General features: G+C 35.4%; 1 protein-coding gene across 4 annotated transcripts in view; it reads right to left on the reverse strand.

Annotated features, from left to right (window-relative positions):
• The window catches only part of ADGRA1 (adhesion G protein-coupled receptor A1), a 255,495-nt gene that overhangs the window by 205,649 nt on the left and 34,544 nt on the right, over positions 1–15,302 (reverse strand). For 2 of the 4 annotated variants that reach the window (XM_042862742.1, XM_042862741.1), the window contains exon 2: positions 5,295–5,366. Coding sequence is in view for 2 of the 4 variants with exons in the window: in XM_042862741.1 (XP_042718675.1) it covers positions 5,295–5,366 (72 nt within the window). In the remaining 2 variants the exon portion in view is untranslated. Of the gene's footprint in view, positions 1–5,294; positions 5,367–7,824; positions 7,881–11,065; positions 11,121–15,302 lie in introns of those variants that run through there. The other 2 variants (XM_042862744.1, XM_042862743.1) reach the window with 2 other exon arrangements.

Here is a 15,302-nt window from a genome sequence, read left to right on the forward strand (position 1 = left end):
ACAAAAACACTTTTGCAATGGAATCCTGGATGTCATTGCAAAATACTAACTTGTAATAACTAGTCTTTACCTATTTTTAACAGATTTCAAAAAAAAAAAAAAACAAACAAATAATTCAAAATTTAATTTGTTAATTTTGTTGAAACCTAAATTGTTACAGCGTTTCTTTAAACATTCTTCCAATCCTTCACAGTCAAAGATGCACATCTGTTTCTGCATGTATACACGCACATTTTACATGTACAGGCAGGAAAAAAGCAGTGGCCAGGAATTTAGAGAATGTAAATTTTACATTCTGAGAAGCACTTCAGAATACTGAAATGTAAAACCTTGATACTTTGACCTGTCATCACTTGAGCTTTGCTGAAGAATAACCAAATACCATATTTTTGCAACAGCTGTTAAACAATGTATTTTTTTCCTATGATCTAATTCATTGTGTTTGCCTTTCCTGCTCTTTCATTCCCTCAAGTTAATGTGCTATTACTTCAGTTGCATAGCACAATACAGAATTGCAGAAAGTAATTGTACTGCAATCTATCAAAACTAAGGTTTTATTCAGTCTTATCTAGTAGTAAATTGGACAACACTTGGCTGCTTAGTTGGTAGCCTGATAATACCACAACACTTAATGAAGGCACAATCAGTGTGTGAACTGGTCTATACAGTTAAAAAAATTTTTTTTAAATCTTAAAAATATTTCAGTGGAATTTTTCTTTGTCTAGAAACATGTCCAGGAGTATTAGGAAAAATGTAACAGTGATAGTTTTACTGAAACTTGAAGTCTTACTGCCTGACATGCTTTTGTTCTGGGTCAACTGTGAAAAATATGTGTAATCTTGCGTAGTGATCTTCCATCGTGATTTCCCAAGGAAACGCCGCTTATGCAATCATGTTCTGTTTGTGTACGTTTCTTTATTTTTGTTTGTTGATTCTCTCCAAATAACTTCTGAACCTGATAAAGACTTTCAGCCACATGGGACAACGTAGCAGCACTCCCAGAGGTAATTATGCTTCTGTAAACTTCATAAAAATGTACATTCCGTTACGAAACAGAGAGAGAGACCTCGTACATCCATTTAAAAAAAATTCATAACTACAAGATCAATCCTAGTGAGCACCAGGAAACCCGCAGGGGACTGGAAGCCACAACAGATTGGCATCTGCTAGAGGTAGCACGGGGGTCAGCACAAAACAAGCTATCCAGGCAAAGTTGAGGAGAATAAGAACAAGAATAGTGTGGTTAACAGCTTGCTGCACATTCTTTTGTGCCAACTGACATCAGGATGAGGGGAAAACATTTAATTTCATAGCATGGACCTCAACTTTGGGTCCAGCATAGCTGGAACATCTGGCCCAATAGTCTCAATTGTAGTCCTCTTCATGATTCTGGGGACAACAACATTTTCCAGAAAAGTTTTTAGAGGCCAGGTATTATCAAGCATAAAGAAATTTGCCACTACTGTTATTCATAATATTCATTTGCTCTACACTGTTGGAGCAGGATCCATGCGATACAATGCCATGATACAGTACATCCTAGTAAAGTGGTAATCTGCACTAACCTGCGATTCCTTGGGTGATAGTAATGGTTATTCCTATAGGCAATGAGTTAAAAATAAAAATTAGAAGAAATAACCAAATTATAATGGAAATTTTTCTATTTTATATCTTGTTTCAATTTACAGAATATTTTTTTTAAGCACCGAACTATATACAAAAGATATAGACACTCAGTTATTCAGGTCCTCCAAAATCATGCTTACTTAAATGAAAGCCTGAGTCTGAGACTTACCTAAAAGGAGCACCTGTTTCATGGCTTGGAAAACTCGCTTTGCCATTCCCTTGTGGTACTCAAAGCATGTGAAAAACTTACTTGACTGTAATAACAGATGCTGTCCTGCTTAGATCAGTGCATCTCATAAGAATGAACAAAGAAGGCACTGAAACTGAAACCATTACAACTTGGCAAGTCTTTGCCCCAAGCTTCAAATCCAAACCGAACTCTGAGCTCCCCAGATATGAAGCCATCTCCATAGGGTGTACCACAGAAATGGCTTCAAGGTGTTAACACTTTGCTTACCACATTTGCTTCAAAAAAGTTTATTTTTCTACCCAGGCTTCTGATTTTCATCCAAAACAAAGGGAGTAGTCAAAGTCTATATAACTGAGTACAGTACTACAAAACCTAAGTTTTCAGAAAGTTTCTATTCCCACGTGGTATTTAAGTAATAGTATTCACCTCTTTTTAGTTAGACTACAAAGTAAACCCAGAGGCACAGAGGTGCATCATGATCCAGATGCTAAAACACATTTGTAAAGGTTGACTCACAAATGAGCACAAGGGTTTCAGAAAACTTGAGCTGAGTGCTGAGAGAGTCTGCCATCTCTACAGAGCACTCTTGTGAGTCACTGGTCACGCTCACAGAATACAGAAAGAACACCCTTTGTGAAATAGGGTTTTTCAAAGCATTTTTATAAGCTTTCCAGTAAAAGAGCTAATATTTCATAAACATACTCTGATAATTTTTACTTATATAATCTTTAATATAGAAGCTATTAAATGTTTTATTTTTAATAATAATATATTTACTAATACTTTATTAATATATTTCTACTACCACAAGGGAAATAACTGTATACTCAAATCTGTGTTGTGTTGTTTTTTTTTTTTTTCCCTAGCTGGTTGTATCACCATAGAAGTTAGTATCAGATTTTCTTTTACAGCAGTAATACAAATGAATACAATTTGAAATAGAAAACTTATATTAATGCTATGCTTAAAAAACGTATTTTGAGAAGCCTGGAAAAAACAAATAAGACAAGATCCAACTACAATAATAATAACAACAACTAAAATAAATAATGTGCTTCATGCACAATACAGGACAACCTACCATGGTCTTTAGATAAATAGCTACTGCCTTACTCTTAGAACAGTCAGTTCAAGTGTAAACAACTAATGCTTCTCAGTGATTTCAAACTAGAATTCTTCGTTTTATGCAACTGCTCAGCAAGGCTTCTCACTTGGGCAACACATTGCTGGGAAATCACCAGAGCTTGGGAGGACTAGCATTTCTGTAATCCAAATCCTGTTGCGATACGTCTTGGAACACAAAATTTAATATTGAACTCTAAAGTCTTCAAGTTGGATGTTAAATTACTTCATCACCCACATGAACTAATGCTTTTCTGGTTCCCAGTAACCACAAAAGAATGACTGACATGCATGATTCTTGTATCTATGGCATTCACTTCCCTAACCTTCTGTTCCCAGTAAGACCACAAGGAGTGCAAACCTAAATTGAATGAATATCACTTAACTCCAGCACGTCCAAACCTCTAACCACATGATCTTGTGAACTGAACATCACCTCAACTGGATTTTCCTGCTAATACATTTCATAGGATTCTGCATCTCACCTTTAAGGCAAGGAATAAAAATTCTTTTGGTCCACTTTGATGATCCATGAAAAATGCCAGCAGTTGTTGCTATGGTCCTCCATCTTAAGCACATGAAATACCACTCTGAAGTGGTTTGCATACAAGGAGAATACAGTGGGGAAACCTTTGTCTAAGTGTCAGGGGCACTCATCCAGAGGTAGTTCATTCACACTCACTGTTTCCACCTCTTAGAAGACTAACCAAGCCATTTCTAACCCCCCAGATTAAACTGGGCTACTGTAGGTATTTATGAAAAGTGCATATGGACAGACAACGAGCAACAGAGCATCTGAATCTGATGAGAATGTCACTCCTAGCCTTCAAGGACAACTTATGGATTTTGTATTAACATCATGGTCAAATAGCAGTCAGCATATACAGAGACGAGACTCATTTCATCGGCAGTGTTGTATAAAAAAAAGTCAATACCATAAAACTAGGGTTTAGATGGTTATGATACTTAAGGCTGCACACACTCAAGGCATTTTGTTTTGTTATTGTTCTCAATAATGTCTGCAGTGTCTCTTCAGGTTGAAAGTATTTCCCTAACAGGTGATTAATATACATTTTAAGAGTACATGCTCAGTACTATTGCTAAGATACAGCATATTCAAGTTTTATTCATTATGAATCCATACACATATTTGTTTGAAGTTCCCATGTCAGAAGATGCGTAGAAATGCAAATTAAACACAGAAAAAAGAAAAATACAGAGGAAATATTTTTTTTATTTCTAAACACAACTTGTAGTATCTTAGGATTTAATTTACTGATTTGTAATTCTATCCCTTACTCCAGATTTCCTCAATATTTGCAAACATCCTTATAAACATCCAATCATTCTTAAACTGAAAGTTCACCAGCGACTATATAATATACAACATAAATGCTGTTCATTCCATACCATTTAATATTCCCAATATTAAATGTAACATCTGTAACCGTATAATTTTTTTATTATTTTTTTTTTAAATGGAGACTGTTCAGACAGTTAGCTGTAGCTCACTTAAATGTGGGGTGTTGTTTTGGGTTATTTGCATATGGAAACATATGTCAGAATACATTCACAAACTCACAAACGTAACAACTACTTCACATCAACAGCTCTATATAACGAAGATATTCTCAGGAAGGAACAAAAATTAATTTCATTCAACCTGCAGGAGATATCAAGATGTGTACAATTTAAACGCATGGCTTACACACAACAGTAAAGTTTCCCATAGATATTAAATATGGACTTTTAGACTTGGTAGCATTATTTTCAAATGAGTGACCTACACATACAGAAAATAGTGTTACTAAAGTATCGCTTATTCCACTGACGCTTCTAAATGTTTCCTTCCTAATTCATAGGTTGCTTCTGAGCAGGTTAGATGGAAATATCATTCCTGCCCTTCCAAACACTGGCTACAAACACACAATCACAGAGCTTTGTCAATGTCATTGTCTGCTCTAGTGAGGAATGCTGTTCAGTTTCTTTGTCTAGAATAGAATTAAAAAATGAAAGTATTGGAGACCAGCGAGTTAAACAACCCAAACTATATGTCAGGTACATTAGTGTTACCGTTACATATACCAGTCTTCCCTGTGATAGTGTACACAGTGTAGTACAAGTCTTTGACTAGCTGTTTATTTTAGTTTCAAATTGATGGTAGTGCCTTCCTGTATTTTCCACGTCCATCCCCGTTCACTCATTTCTACGCAATTTCTTAACTTGACAGTTGCTTAGAAAATCTACTGCACACTACATTTCAGAACACCTCAACTTTCTTATCCAAGGTTTGGTTTTGCATTCAAAATATAAAGACTTTTTAATTGAAGAAGGAAGAGGCTGATCAGTTACTCACAGTCTCTCCAGGGACCTCAGTCCAAAGAAAGAGCCATTCTTCAACCATAAGATCTTGTTGTTACTCAGAATCCTAGAAGAATTCAGGAAAGAATTTGGTTAATAGAACACGATAATTCTACTGATTAAAAACATGCAATTACAGTAAATGACTGCTCTGTAAAATACTAATCACAAAATTCTCTGCTTCATTTGCATTTTCCCAACATAGCAGTTCATAAAGATTACCATTTTCTGAAGAAGCTAGTTTCTTCTTTATTTAATAATAAATGCACCCTCAAGAATGTCAACAAATGAACTTTGGTTGCAACTTGAAAAGTATGACATTGGTAAGTGCCCCCACTTCACTCGCAGATTGAAAGTTACCATTGGTAAACATATTTGTTGTATTTCCCTGCCAGGAAAAGGCTGATCAAGCAAGAGATGTGTTAAGAACTGTTCTACAGTTACTGGAAGACTGTCTAATCACTTTTCAGTGGCTGCTACAGCAGGGATGTACAAAGACTGACTCTACCCTTTGTACAGAAGAAATTTAGTAATTCAGCTTCATCTGTCCCATTCACAACCATGAAGCACACACGCAAACTCTGTGCATGCAAGCAATTGAAAAATATGTCAGCTCTTCTTGTTCCTACTGTCAATTTCACAAGAGGTCCTAATTTGGTGCTTTTCATCGCTACATTTCAGAAGCAGTACAATATGAACACGCAACTCGTTCTGACGATTAAAATTTATTTAATACCTATTAAAATTTATTTAATACCTATTAAAATTTTACAATTCACAAAAGAAAAATTAACTGATTTCAAAATTCAATAAATCATTTTTTTTCTACAGATCTAAGGATTGTACAATGTGCAGGAAAAAAAATTCTGCTAACAAATCTTTTTCCAAATGCTTAAAAAATGGGTTCTCCTGCATAACATTTACATTTTTGTAGTGCACAGAAGATGACTTCAAAGTAAGAGACATTGCTTGTGATAAAGCTAGTAACAAAATTTCAAAAGACATCTTTTGCTCTTAGCTAGCAAACTTGATTCATTAAGTCTCAACTTTTAATTTTTGTGATGTTTTAAAATAATCTGTTGCACAAGACTATCTTAATTTGTCTGGCTCTTAGTATTTCCTATTACATATAAACAGCAAGTGCTTTACACAGCACATACACCTTAGAACAACTTTCAAGTCCATATGCAAGAGACAACACCACTGATAATAAGACAATATAATTACTGTTATTGGACACTTAAAATGCTAGCAAGAATTAGACATGTACAAATAACCTGATGCAATTTGATGACCCACTATCAGAAGACATGAATAGCAGAGCAACTCAGTTCTGAGCTAGGAACTGATCTGGTACTACACCAAGGTGTCATGAATATGCCCGGGCAGCATTACTGCTTAACCAGAGCAGGTCACTATAAAACACTAGTGGCAATTTGAAATCAGACAAACACTTAAACCCAAGTATTTTAAAGCACACAGAATCCTATTTCTATCACCAAAAAATACAGCTCCACTATACATAAGCATTATTCTGTCATCAACTAGGAAACTGTATTTCACAAGATTTGCCTCTTACTTCTCAGATAAAAAAGATTGTATGTATTTCTCTAACAGCTCCTTACTACAATCTTAGCAATACATTTCAGCAATGACAAGACCACAAGGCAGCAAGCTGTTCAATTTGCATTATCTGTCAGTTTGTGGTTTTGTTGTTTTTTGGTTTTTTTTTTTTAAACTTCATAGGTACTTACACTGTAACTGACTAAACTGAAGAATCGCTTTTAAATTATGAACATGTAAAAAGAAAAACATAAATACATAATTCTTTCTATTATTATATTCTGTTCGTATCTTCTGAGGCTGCACTGCACTGGGATCGTTCAGGAAAAAAAAGCAAAGTCTGAAAATAAAAATTGGCTGGGCTTAGAAAGACTAACATCTTAAATTCCATTTCATATTGGGTCATTTGGTTATACGCTATGTTACAGAGAGACCATCTCTAAGGTCTATTACAGTGACATTAGGTATAAATATTATATTTGGACTCTTGTGGATAGTCTGATTTGCAAAGATACACGTACTTCAGAACTTTCATCTGGCTTAGATACAACTATTTCTGTCTTTGAATAATGTTCATGGTGCCAATTTGTTTTTCCAGACTTTTGTTCATCAAGCCTAGAAAAAGAAGGCAGTCTGAACATTCCTGGCAAGTCCATAAAAGTCCCACAAGTCTCCTACTCCACCTCTGGGTCTCCTCTATGTACATGGACAGAAGGTGGTATCTTTTACATAAATAAACTCAAAATAACAAAATAAAATAAAGAAATGAAAGGGAACTATCTAACTAATAATAAATTACAAGTTTTATCTGAACACTCAGATCATAAACATGGCAATATTACAAAACATGAGCCATGCTGCCATCTCACTGAGTCATTATTTCATTTTTCTGAAGGAGAAATTAAGTCTTTAGAAATACAACAGACACTAAAAAATTAAAAAATATCACAGAGCATACCTACATTGATTTGTGTTTCTGAAGTAACTCTTTCAAATCTTTACACCAGACTTTCACAGAGACTTTCACACAGAGATCAGGTTTCAAAACTTAGGTTTCCTTCAGGGCCTTCTCTTTACATTGCCAACTAAAATGCAGGTTCTATAAACATGGTAGTATGGATGCTATAGTTAAAATAAAATTGTTTTTCTGTTCAGAACATGAAAGAATCATGGCTTTATAGAAACCCGACATTCCAATAAGGTCTGTGGGAAAAAAATATATATTAATTGTTAGGGAAGAATTATAAATTATCTACATTTCATTGAACTTGTTGGTCTGTTAAACAGGAAGGATCCACCTGCTTTTAATTAGCTTCAGTCATGCCCAAGAGCTTGCAACAGGCTGCAATCAGAATGGATTTGGTTTGCACCAATGGAGCTGGTCTGTAATTACGAAAACCTGTGTCACTAGCAAATGTAAATCACATTATTTTTGTACAGTAATTAATCACTTATTAAAGTTTTAGTGGAACTCATGAAACTGTTCCCTTCCAAGGACAATTGGTGTGAATAGAAGCTAGAAAGGAGAAAAATTACACTGTTCAGAATGCAAAAACAGAAACAAGGCTTAACTACAGGTGATGAAAAGAAACCCTCTCAAGGAATCAATGCCTAGTAAAATTATAGCTCTGACTCTTGATGCTGAAGTTACACTGAATAATTTTATATATTACTTCTTCAAAAATGACTGAATATACACAAAAAATAAGAATTATAACTTATGTTAGTTATCACTTTTCCTTTAAATAGAGTCAACTGCTTACAAAATATGTCATTAGAGATCAACAAAAATTCAAGGAAAAAGAACATCCTTTTTACATACTAACAAGAAACACAAAGGTTTATTAGATAAACACATGGGAAAAGGTGCTATTCATATGTTCAATTTTGGATCACTTCCAGATGTAAAAGTACTTTTAACCACAACAGAAAATGAATCACTTAGTAAATGATTAAATATAATTTCCATTTTTTTTTAGAACAAATCACTGCTGTGCACACACTGTTATGGAGTATTTCTCACATCTTATTTATTCACAGCATTTTCACTTGTCTTATTTTTTTCTCTTATGCCATTTAATCACAATGATTAAATAAATATTGCAGCAAGGCAGCTGGTTTAAATAATTATCAGTTTCTAGCCATGTGTTAAGAATCTCACATTATAAATATTTTATTCTGAGAAGAGAAACACTAAGAAAATGAGCACTCTTTATTTCAGTGAAGCTATTTTCCCAAACCAAATTCCATTCAATGTTTTACTTTTCTTTTAAAAATAAAATAAGTAAATCATTTCCTAGAGAAGCCTTCTGTGAAGGTATTTATTTTAGAGTTCAGTTTTCAAATTGAACTCTAGTACTCAACATATGTCATGATCCAAACCCAAAGTAACCAGAAGATAAAATGCAAACCGAACATATCAGATGATGGTACCCTCAGTTCTACTCCTCAAGGGATCCATCTAACTAAAACAGCACCACTAACCTGACCAGACACTTACTGAATTTCATTAAGCATTTTGCATCTTATGGCTCCTTCTCACAAGACATTCCAGGGGATCGTTTGCCTCAGGGGTGGTGTTCAGAAGACAGTAACTCTACACCAGGTTTGTCTTTCCCCACAGGCTCTGAAGGGGTATCCTTCAAATTCTCTCTTGTGACCTGTAGCTATATCCTAGAGCACATTACCTACATATCATGCAAATCCACTTCTGGGCTGCAGCACAGGCTATGTGCTCTTTCATCCATACGTTCAAACAAATCATCCAGCCTCAATTTTACACAGCAATACTATTTATCTGGGAGGTACAAGAACCAGTGGTAAAAGCAATTCAAAAGCGCAAAAGATCTGCTATGAGATGATTAGCCAACTGGTGCCCCCTATCTCTTTAGGCCAGATCACAGCCCTCTTAGCAGCATGGTCATTCAGTTTTTCCTTTTTACCCATATAAAGGTTGAAGGTTCACGTTTACATGGAAACCTTTTTTCCCCTCTTCTCTGAAGGAAGTGAGTGTGGTGGGAAAAAAAACCATACAAATAGTTGATATTCAAGGCCTGTATGTTTAATGAATCACAACCCATTCCACTGAATATCTTCCTGGTCCCTCCGTTAGAATTAATTGAACACAAATCTTAACACGGTTATCTTAAATGGCTTCCATGAGTTTTGCCTTAGTGAAAGGCTGAAAAAAAGTCTGCAGAAATATGTAATCCTGTGCAACAAAGTCTTATTCAGGTATAAAACACATCCAGAAAAACTAACATAGCATTTCAAAATGCACTGAATAAAAAACTCTCAATCATAATGCAAACAAACTTCACCTACAACCCCTCAAGCAGAGGAAAAGAATCCTTATGCCATGCCCTTGAAGTCAATGGACTTGGGTTCATTCATCATAATAAACAAATTCCACAGCTGAGGCCTCTACAGCAAGATGATGCCGCATCCCACTCAGTAAAACCTACAGTGTGAGCTCATGCTGCAGCAAATCCCATGGAAAATCCCTATTTCAGATAAACAGGCCCAAGAAAGACAAAACATTTAGATGGACCATCCTGTTCCCAAATGCATACTGAGCATAGAAGGAAGAGTGACTCATTGTTGAAAATATGCATTTCCTCTGATAATATTCACAGGAAAAAATACATTTATTTACTTTTCTTAAGTGAAGACTAAGAAAATGTCAAATTGCATTGGATTTTCTACTGAGCAGCCTAGGAAATAGTTCAGACCAGACTTAACCCAAATCTGTTTCTAGCTGATAGATGAGCTGAACAACCAACATCTAGAAAATGAACTTCTCTGAGCTCCTTCACTCACAGCATGCTCCAAGACCAGTTGTAGGTACACAGAAGTACTGCAGAAAAGAGCAACCACTCTTGCCAGTGCTGTACACTTCCTTTTAATTCCTGTTGCTTTTTTCCCCAATTTATAGATTAAGAAGGTGTGCTAGATGGATATCCAAGATAATTTGACAAAAGAGAGAAAGCTCAGTCCATGAAGACAGTAGGTCTGGGACCTCTGTGTGGAAGCCGTTTGAAGAAATTCTTTTTCAAGTTCTGCAGTTTCTCTTACTGGTACCTATAATGTGATGGGAAGTGCAGCAGTAATGGTGGGGTGGCAAAGTCTGTGGCTGCAGCAAATGAGAACAAGCTCAAATGCAGCAGCTGTGGGCAGAGAAACAAAGGAAGAAAAGCTGCATACCTTTGGAAGACCTCATATAGGCAGAGATCTCCAGCAAGATAACTTCCTCCACTGCCGACTCTAAAATGAAGTCTAGGAAGGGGTGAATCCTGGCACCACTCCTTCCAGTCACTGAGATTCGTTACATGCACCTGAGCTCCTCTGGGTTGGCCCAGCCTTCCCATCAGGTGCTCAATCACTGCTTCAGGCCGTGACTTAGCATTTCTGCTACACTTAGACACTAACTTCAATTCAAGCAGAACAGAATGACTTTTATTTAAAAAACAAAAACAAAAAACAAAAAACAGAAACAGCAACCAAAAAAGCCCCATATGTGCTAATAATAATTAGTCATTTTACATGGCACCCTGATAACAATAGACATGTAACACTATAAGCTGCTTCTTGTCTTAGACATGATGTGGTCAGATACAAAAGGTATGGGAGCAGACATCCCATAAACACCTAGGCACAGTAGTGTGAAATAGATGTGAAAATATTACTTCATTTCTTCACGGTGTCAAAATAAAAATGGAATTATTTATACTGAAATACCACAGTGTAAAATAAAAAATAATTTTTAAGGTTTTAAAAACCTCCTTGTTAAACCAAAACATGCATAATTCATTGAGACATGCACCATAAATATATATATATATATTTTAAATATATATATATATATATATATATATATGAAGGAGCTTTCAACAGAAAAATACCAGTAGTAATTGTAGCTACTACCTGAAGAACAATACTGACAGCTCACCAAACGAACAGGGTGTGTCAGACAAATACATATTTTGGTAAGCAAACAGAAAGTAGGAAAAACTTGTAAAGATGAGAAAAATGTTATCAATTTATATGACCATCTGCATGCTTAGAACTTAAGACAATCATAGTGCCTCCTATTGAGTCTGAGTTTGAGAATATCCAAATTTTTTAAAAAAGCAACAAGAGAAGTTATCAGAATAGTACAGATGCACATAATATCTCAAGCAACATCCCTCTTAAGCAAGATAATTACGATCTCCTACACTGCTTTTTTTTTTTTTTTTTTCTTTTCATTTTTCCCCCTGTATGGGAACTGCTGAGTCACGGCCTGAACCTCTGATTGATCACCTGAGGTGAGCCATGAGTCAGCCAGAGGAGCACAGGTGAAGGCAATTCACCTGTGCTACCGGAAGGGGTGGAGCCTGGCTCCACCCCTCCTGGACCTATTTAAGAGCTGGCTACCAGAGGGGAAGGATCTCTTCTGGAGATCCTCCTCTTTGATATCTTCTAGTGAGCTCAACCCAAGGGTAAGCTCTTCTACTTATTCTCTTTTGTGATCCTTGTTTGCCTTACTCTTTTGATTATATTGCAATTATAACATCTTGGTTATACAGCTTTGCCTTACTCTTTTGATTATATTGCAATTATAACATCTTGGTTATACACCCCCAAAATAAACCATATGTTGCCAATGTTCTTAACAGGAGTCACGCAAGCAGTAAGACCTGGCCACCTAGCACCCCAAATTCCAATTGGTTTTATTCTAGCACTAGAAAAAAAAACAGAAAATAATCAAAATTACCTTTAAGTGTAGATAAGTAGTGTTACAAGTGGTAAAAAAAAGTGAACAGCTATAGCCAAAGCAACTCGAATGTACTAATTGTGCTTCCAATTAGAACAGTATCGATTGAAAGATATTTCCTGATCCTCATACTATTTGATAGCAAAAAAGTGATAGAATTATAAGCAACGAGAAATATTCTTCTAGATAATTATCCATTTGAGTGAAAATTCTTCCAAACGTGCAAAAGATTCTAATTATCTGCCATACATTTGATAGAATGTAGTAAGAGAAACTAGAGCTCTCCTAATATGTGGCTCATTATCTGACCACTCATATTATGGAAATGCAGTACTGCTTTAGTTGAAAAGCACTGCTCAACTGCCTCACTTTCAGTAAATTAAAATAGAAGGTGAAACTCTTATTTTTGTTTGAAGAGTGAAGAAACTGATGGCTTTTCACCAATAGTCCTCCTGCGTTATACAAGAGACTGCCAGGTCACATTCAAAATAACCAAGCCAAAGATTTCTTGCATAAATCATAGCAACAACTGATTTAGTTGACTAAAAATCATACTCAAAAGCATTTTTGTGTAAGCAACATCACAAACCAAACAGTGAAACAAAATATCACCATCCATAGCAGGATACATAAGTCACGCTCTCTCTAATACTGGTTCAGTGGTATTAATGTATTAAGAAAAAGGAAGCAAGAAGGCCATTCTCAAAGAGAAATCTTAATATGATTTTGTAACAGTGGGGGAGGTAAAGAACTCCCAGCTTTCGAAACAAGCTCTCTCCACTACAGTGTGATATTCATTAACTGAATGGGAAAAGAAACAGCAGGAATCAAAGCATTACTAATAGGACTCTAAGTACTGCAAGAAATAAATGCAGTTGTCTATTTTATTACTTCTGTCAAGCACTGGCAAATTTCCGAACTAGATGATCCTCTTTTAAGTAAAGCACATTTTTCATACAAACTAAGATGTAAAGGTCACATCCACAACAGTGGAGACTTCAAGTATCATACAGCAATTATATGGCTCAAGTTCAGTCAGTTGTATTCAAGAAATTCAACACCTAGAAAACATTTAATTAGGGGATAACTGTAGAGATACAAACAGTGCACATAATAAAAATATGCGGTCCCACTTCACTGAAATCATAGACTATTGAAGTACTGACGATATAAAAGCATGATGAACCATTACTATTTTCCTACATGTATACGGATTTATAGCATCATTAAACTGTCTAGATAAATCTCACTTTAGGATGTTTTTAACTGGAGCGCAGGTAACATTATCTTTTGATAAGACAGCATTCCCATTACATCTTTTGAAAACTGAATTTTCAGACTGTGCCACTACACCTACCTCATGCATGATCTGTAGTTGAGATACTGAAGTATGTGTTTAACTTTCAATTGTGAGTCCTAATGAGTTTAGAAGAATTACTCACATTAATTAAAGATACGTGCATTAGTTTTTTGAAGATTTTATTGTCAACTTTTTTTTTTTTTTTTTTTCAAGAAAGAGAGGAATTATTTAAAATAATCTTTCTACAATGAGGAGGAAATTCTTTTCTCCATTTCTGAAAGCATTTGCAGGCATGACAGTGTGGGTCTGCATGCCCTGTTGCTCCTGGTGAACCTTTGGCTCACCGCACAGACTCTACTGAATAGATATACACATACACATATTTAAAATGCAGTTTAATGGGAAAAGTAAGACTGATACAAAAAGAAGTTTTTCACTGAGCTGGTGTAATATAAAAATTAATTTAATCTAGTCATCATTTCTAGGAAAAATTAGAGGATAATTAGCTTTTTGTTGAGATCAAGTAGCATTACGGTGGGAAGACTTCCTTATCTTTTACCCAGTCATACTTTCAATACAATTCACCAGTAGTGATTGCACAAACACCAGGAGGAGCAAGTGAGTGACCAATGCATGAGAAAAGGTTGCAGATTTGTGTATTTCAGTGTGCCCAGCATCAATGAGACAGCCAAGAGCTAGAGAAGCACACCTTTATCCTGTACAATAGGAATTTTCACACTCATTTCAGTGGGACCAAGGAGTTCATTTAGGATCCCCTTTTCAAAATGAAGTGAAGGCTACCACAAGTAATTTGCCACAGTGATTCATTGTAAGAAACGTAGAGCTTAGTCAAATAACTATCAGCATTGCAACCTTTGCCACTTTGAAAAAGGATTTAGAATTCCTGAGTCATCATTCCTTGTTTAATATTTGTTTAAATACCTAACTACTTAAACTACTATTTAATTAACTTAACTCCTATTTAAGTAAACTTTAACAAGTTTAACTTTTTATATTACCTTCTATTTATTTCTCGTCAGATCTTTTCAGCTTCTTTTTCACATCATTACTCTTATTCAGCCCATCACCCTTCTTTTAAAATCTGAAACACCTGTTCTGCTTTTCCCAGTTTTGCCATTTTTGTATTTCTAAAACAGCATTCTGAAGAGTTTCCATATTATTTCTGAAAAACACGATCAGGATGGTTTTCAAAAAATGCACGTCTCAGTTACTCCAACAGATAAACAGTAAAAGTGCTGAATATAAAGCCAGAAAAGCAGTTAAAGTTTCTCGCTGTAGTAATTTGTTTTGATTTCCTCCCAAACAGGTTTGCTTTTATGATGGTTATATCCTAACTCATAGGTTCTGCTGAGACTGTAGTTGTA

The sequence above is a fragment of the Lagopus leucura genome, unplaced genomic scaffold, assembly GCF_019238085.1.
Source record: "Lagopus leucura isolate 7727_CA_CO unplaced genomic scaffold, USGS_WTPT01 Super-Scaffold_739, whole genome shotgun sequence".
In the NCBI taxonomy this organism is placed as follows: domain Eukaryota; kingdom Metazoa; phylum Chordata; class Aves; order Galliformes; family Phasianidae; genus Lagopus; species Lagopus leucura.